This window comes from Austrofundulus limnaeus, unplaced genomic scaffold (assembly GCF_001266775.1).
Source record: "Austrofundulus limnaeus strain Quisiro unplaced genomic scaffold, Austrofundulus_limnaeus-1.0 Scaffold489, whole genome shotgun sequence".
Classification (NCBI taxonomy): Eukaryota; Metazoa; Chordata; class Actinopteri; order Cyprinodontiformes; family Rivulidae; genus Austrofundulus; species Austrofundulus limnaeus.
Window position 1 is genome coordinate 251,211 of NW_013952891.1, and position 6,910 is coordinate 258,120.

A 6,910-nucleotide genomic window follows, 5' to 3' on the forward strand; every position below is an offset into this window, starting at 1 on the left:
GTAAGTTACTCTTTAAGAGTAGCTTCAACACTTAATAAATCAGTGTTGATATTTTGTCTTCTTGGATTATTACAGATTTTTATGCAGACTTTGGCAGTATTTGAAAACGTGGGGAATATTTTGGAATGGAAGGACTCAGGTGTTGCTGAATGAGGATCCCTGAAGAACATGTGAAATCTTCAGACAGACAAACTCAGAGGTCAGAGGTAGAGAAAAGGAGATAGCTTTACTATAAAGAAGGCGTCGCTAGCAGAAGTTGCAACATCTCATACACGCATACATGGTGAGTATACAGTTTTCTTTTCTGGAGTAGGACTTCCTTACAAATGCTGTTACTTTGCATGTTTAAGCAAGACTTTAACAAGCTGCTCTGATACCCAGAGATAAAAAACAAACAAACAAACAAACAAACAAAAGAACATATAATGAGCCAAACAACATGTATTCAGACATTTACAAAATCCAAATCCATTCCAGACTTTTCATCATTTTGAAAGGAACAAATAAATCAGCTAACATGTTTATCGTCCTTGAAAGGTGAGCAGAAACAGTGTGGACAGTAAAAACAAGTTCTCTCCTCTGTGTGCACCTCTAATCCACGTGCACACACAAAAGGATGAGAAATAAAGCACTACGTCTCAGCAGATATGCAGTTTTTTTTTTACATTTCCCTCTGTGGTACACAGGGTAAGGCCCTGTGAGGAGAAGGGTGACATGTCGTGTTTGAGCTAAAAAAATATCTTAAACTTCACTCAGCTCAGAAAAACAAACAAATCAGTGATCAAATGTCAGCTTTCAGCTGCTCAGAAAAACAAAAAGAAACATTTCTGTTATAAAATGAGGAGAAATAACAGAAAACCTCTAAACAAGATGAGATTTATGATTTCTGCACAGATCTGCAGGGCAGAGTGTGATTAACGAGTGCAAAAATGACCTTTTCATCAAATAAAACTGACTAATGAAAGACATCAACACTGATTATTGAAAGTGTGTCCAACACCAGATGAGTTTCATGTACAAGTTTATAAATGTATCAATGCCAAAGATGATAAAAGTGATTTGGTGAAAGGAGGAGAGATTTCCAACAGAAACCCAGAGAAAGCAGAGGAAGAAACCCTCTTACTGGTTATACTGGACATGAATTTACACGTTAACATGAAGAATAAAAGGTTGGATTAATACAGGAAGAAGGAAAGCAGAGATTAAACTCTACAGGTGAAAGATTACAGGAGTTTAAAGAATRTCTTTAAAATGCTACAGAGCTGAGCTTCTTATTTACATCACAGAGGAGTGAATCTGTTACACAACAAATACTTTCAAACATCATGGAACATATGACTGACAGATCTGCTACAGTCAGAACCAGAACCAGAACCAGAACCAGAACCAGAAACAGTTCTGCAGGCGTCTCCTTCCTGTTCCAGGCAGAAGCCTCACACCTGACCAGAGGGTACAGATTCATCACGCTGAGATAAAGCTTTTCTTTTTTTAGGAGGACGGGCTCGTGTTTGCAAAGATCATATATTTTTAAAGATGTACACAATAAATGACAAGTAATGACAAAAAACTGTTTGTTATACTTTATAGATTTGAATAACATTAAGAATAAAACATGACGACGAGAAGAGCAGCTAAATATGATGATGGTGATAAATGTAAAACCTGATAATCTCATGATAATCCAGGACAGATTCTTCATTTTAGCTGTTTCTTAAACAAAGAATATAAATTAGTTCAAACGTCTATAAACCTATTTTTTTTAAATTAAAGAGTCATATATTAATATAATTCACATCATAGAATAAAGGAAAAACATCAAACATTTTAAAAAGACGCTGAAGAGTGCAGCTTAAATATACGAGCTAAAATAATCTGAGAATTGTTCAGTGAAAAGAACCAGAACCAAACAGAACCGATGAGTCGACGTTTCTGAAAGCTGCACTGCGAAAACAAACGGTCACCATGTAACGGGAGTTAAAATGAAGTTTTTCTTTCWGATAAATGTGATTTAACTGCAGTTTGATCAGAGGCTGTTTCTGTAACAAACTGCAGGTCAAAGGTCGACTAAGACAAACAAGAAGAGGTTTATGTGAAGTTTGTTAATGAAAATAAAATCCTTCATTACAACATGACCCGTGCAGGGTCAGGGTCCAGGGTCCACAGTAGAGTCCAGGGTCCAGGGTTTGGATCAAACAGTTTCATGTGAACCCAGTGATACAGTATCAGAGTCCAGTGCTGCATTCAGGCGTCACAGGAACTTCCAGCTTCACAGCATCTCACAGCTGAAGTCTGACAAACTGAACCTTTATGTTCTTTATTACTAAGACAAGTGATTTGTGGTTTTAGCTCAGCTAATCGTAGAATACTACAGAAAAACAGGAGCTTAGAGAAAAAAAGTAAAAACATTTAGTTTTTGTGATGGGTGGWTTTAATTTGCCAGAATACAGTTTTAATTCTCCCTCCATGCATGAGCTGATCCTTCAGACTCAGCTATAAAATGTGGAAAGTTCACGATTATTCTGCCTGAATAATTGTGTCTCACTGTCTCCAGTTTGTGCTCCGTACCATTTACTCATGAACATATGAAATCTAGTGATGTCAGAGTTTGGGCCACCTTTCTGCCACCAGAACAGGCAGAGACTTTATGTTTCAGTCAGAATAAGACCTGGGATTATCTTAATGTTACAAACGAATGTGAAGAATTAATGCATGAACGCAGGATTAGCTTGGCTGCTAATGAGAGAATCAACAGACTTTGATCTTTTGGTGTTTTTCACTAAACTACTGAAACTTTTCTCTTTTCTTYGAAGTGCACATTCTTTACTACCATGCTGAAAAATACTCTTTTCTTTAATCTTTGCTTTAAATGGAAATGATCCCAGCAGAACGCTCTTGTTGCGCAGGAATGGGCTTTGTGTTACAGAAGTCACGTTGCACGAGAACTCTGGGTCAGAGGAACACGTTCACCACCTCGTTCAAGGCAAAGTAAACACAAACATGCGATTTCTGTTTTTGCTTTTTTCTTTTTTAAGATAAAGAAGCCCAAAATAAAGCCTTTTCCTACCCAGGTTAAAGCCAACATGTAGTGGAGGTTGTGCATAGTTGTGTGGGGGACGAACACGAGTGTGTGAACAGCATTCACCATTCGCTGCCTGAATATCAATATGATAAACGGATCTGTTGGAGTCCTGCTCAGGTTAGTGCTCGGAGGCTGATGCGGCACACGTGTCGGGGTGGGCACGTGTGCCGGACGCGACACATCAGCAGCAACAGGAACATGAAACTGATCTGAGATCTGAGGGCAGAGAGGAATCAACAAAACTCAAAACATGTCTTAATAATAAAAAATAAGCTTTAAACCTCTAAAGAGTGTTTGATCRTGCCTCCAAACGTGTCCTGAAGGCACACTACCAGCAGTCTGTGTGTGGGGGAGGGGCCGACAGGGCCGTCTGTCCAGAGATCTCCTCTGATTGGTCAATTTAACCAAGCTGGAAACAAAGGTTAATGATTCCACCTTGTGTTTGTCCACTGCAGAGGATCCTGCTGCGCTTGTCTTTCAGATAACCAGGTGTGTGTGTGTGTGTGTGTGTGTGTGGACAGTGGTGAATCAAACAGGAATCAGAGGTCGTTTCAGTGTCCCAGCATGCATTGCTGCTGTGCTATGCCAGAGAGTAGATGGCGTTAACGGGGGAGGTGGCCTCGGAGCTCTCGTTTCCCTCCGTCTCGTCCTTGTCCTTCTTCACTGTGTACTGACCAATAAACGAGCCGTCCTCGTTGAACTGACCRTCGCCGCCTTCGCCGTAGTCCACCAGGCTGTCGTCACTTTCCTTCACATTTCCATCCAGAGAAGTCTGGCTGCCCTGCAGGGGCTTGTTGTCTTCATCGCTGCTACAAAGACAGATAAAAGCTRCGGGTTAAAACGTGACGAAGGCAGCAGGAGGCAGAGGAACTGACTCTCTTTAGAGGAGAATCAGAGCTCAGATGTTTTGGAAGGACAGCTTCTTGCTTTAGAAAGACTCGTCCATATCCAGACTTTTAGATGAGGTTAATCTGATTTGTTTAACCAGGCAAATCCCACTGAGATTATGTTTTCAAAAGAGGCCTGATGGCAGCCTAACATGCATGTTTTTGTTCTGTGGGAAGAAAACCAGAGAAAACCCACGCAAACATGAGGAGAACATGCAAACTCCACACAGAAAGACCCCAGGTCCGAATCCGGGATTGAACCCAGGACCATGTTGTTGTGCAGCATCAGTACTCATCACTAATGCTGCGTTCACACTGAACGCAATTTCAGCTTCAAAATCGCAGCCAACGCTTCAAGTTGGTCGCTTGTGCACTTTGAGGTCAGACGCAGGTCAGCTCTTGAAGCGCTGCACGGCAGAGCCTCCCCGCCCCTCCCTCCTCTGTCGGGCTCTGTTTAATGTCGGACGAGGAAGTGGCTTTGCTTTATTTACAGAGAGCAAGAGCATGTCACGTTCATCAGATAATTAATTCATAATTAATTCACCAGATAATTCAGAGTAGAGGCTCACAGCTCGCTTTCAGGACTATTTTTGTCCCGAGTCCAGTCTGATGAGCCGCTGCCATGCATTGGTGAGGATATCTCTGTCAGGACACCGACTGCAGGCACTCGATTTCAGCTAAAGAGCTCCTCTCCATCTGTTTCAGGTTAGTGGACATCATTCAGTAAACTGTCCCRTCGGGAAATATGTCGCTACGTCACACAGTGGAGTCTCTCTGATTGGTTGATGCTGCGCGTCGAGCTGCAAAAGTTCAGATTTTCTAACTTCAGCGATTTGCGCCTCAGCGCGTCGAACGCTCAGATCGTTCAAATCGTTCAAATCGMGCTRYTCTAATCGCGCTTGAGGYGCCGCAGCACTTCCCGACGYTGCTTGAARCGCATCCACCATAGACTTTGTATGTAAACCTGAKGCTCCTGATGCTGAAACCGCGTTTGGTGTGAACGCACCATAAGTCATGGTGCTGACCAGTAAAATATAACAGTTTTAACCAATAACACATTCAAAACATCTAATTTTCCTTCAGTAACATGATCAAAAAATCAGAGTTTAGAAACCTGCTGATTTACGTGTTTTATAGAAACATCAGTAAATCATCTGTCAGCATGAGGTCATCATTAAAAAAAGATCCAAAGTTTGAAAGTGGTTCATCAGCGCTGGTTTTAACTTGTATGGGACATGTTCAAAGCAAGCCTACAGTGGGTTGCAAAAGTTTTTACCCCCCTAGGTATTGTTTTATAACCTGAATAAAAATCAATTTTTTAGTTTATATATAGGTAATAATTCTACAAAAATACTCCAAATTCACAAAGTAAAAAGGCTGAAATGTTTGGAGTTTCTTCCCTGAACATGTGGAGGAAGGTTCTGTGGACAAATTTAGGCTAAAACTGAACTTTCAGGTCTTTAAGGAGCTCATCTGAAGCAAACCACCCATCTATCATCACACTGAGAGCATCTGAAGCACGGTGGTGGCAGCTTCATGATCAGCAGGACGATGAATGGAGCAAAATAGAGAAAATATTCAGAGAAAATCATTTGAGACTCCGAGACTGAAACTGGGACATGTGGTCCAGCTGAAGCTACAGGAGAACCAAATAAATGTTCTGGAATCGTCCAATAAAACCAGGACCTGAGTCCAACACAGAGCCTGAAGGAGCTGCAGGTGTTCAGTCACGAGTCATGAAAAGATGGACCAGAACCAGGGACTGGAACAAGAGACAAGGTGGTGACACAACAAAACAACTCAAGTTGTTGTTCTTTCTCTTTTCTATTCTTTTTTGTTTTGTTGTTGTTTTTCAAAAAAAAAACATTCATCATCTTCTAAGTAGTAACTCTGAAGTTAAATGAAATAATCATAAACTACCCAAGACTTCTTTTAGGTTCTAGTTTTGTAATAAAACACAACAGATGGAATGCCATGGGGGTGAATACTTTTGCAACTCACCGTATCTTTTACAAAAACATTTATCTCTTCATCTGTTCATCATTCATTAATCCACCCATCCATTTATCTATACATGAGCATATTTCTGTTCATATTTATCTATTTTTAAACCAACCCTGTCTCTTACTGTAAGTCATACAACCCCTGGCAGAAATGATGGAATCAGCGGACTCAGAGGATGTTCATTCAGTTGTTTAATTTTGTAAAAAAAAAAAAAAAAGCAGATCACAGACATGACACAAAACTAAAGTCATATCAAATGGAAACTTTCTGGCTTTAAGAAACACTAAAAGAAATGAAGAAAAAAAAAGTGGTAGTCAGTAACAGTTACTGTTTTTTAGCCAAGCAGAGGGGGAAAAATATGGAATCGCTCAATTCTGAGGAAGAACGTTATGGAATCACCCTGTAAATTTTCATTCCCAAAACTAACACCTGCATCAAATTMGATCTGCATCTAAGAAGGAGTGATCACACCTTGGAGAGCTGTTGCACCAAGTGGACTGATATGAATCATGGCTCCAACACCTGAGATGTCAATTGAAACAAAGGATTATCAAACTATCACACAATAGCTACATTTACATGGACATAAGTAATCAGATTAAACGGCCATTCGGAATAAAAATGCATCATGTAAACACCCCATTCGGATTATTCTGACCCGATTCAGCTCGATCTGAATGAAATTGTAATCAAAACGAGAGAGGTGGTTTATGCCGACTGATAATCTGAACAGCGTGCAGTAAACACTTAATCTGATCATCTTATTCTGATTGTAGAAAACTGATCTGACTGTGCATGTCTGCTGACTTTCATCCAGCAGTTTCTGCTATTTTGATGAGGGAGAGACAGCAGCGCTGTAGTTTTCAGCCGCACATAACTTTTCCTCCTGTTCTCTCATTCAGTAAAGAAGGAAGACACAGCCCACGCTTCACAATAATAA

At 40.5% G+C, this 6,910-nt stretch overlaps 1 protein-coding gene across 1 annotated transcript in view; it reads right to left on the reverse strand.

The window, feature by feature from the left end:
* Positions 1–207: 207 nt before the first annotated feature.
* nfasca (neurofascin homolog (chicken) a) overlaps positions 208–6,910 on the reverse strand; it is a gene marked incomplete in the record, with an annotated part of 116,748 nt that continues 110,045 nt past the window's right edge. The window contains 1 exon segment of the mRNA XM_014025637.1: positions 208–3,888. Within this exon segment, the coding sequence (XP_013881091.1) occupies positions 3,660–3,888 (229 nt within the window).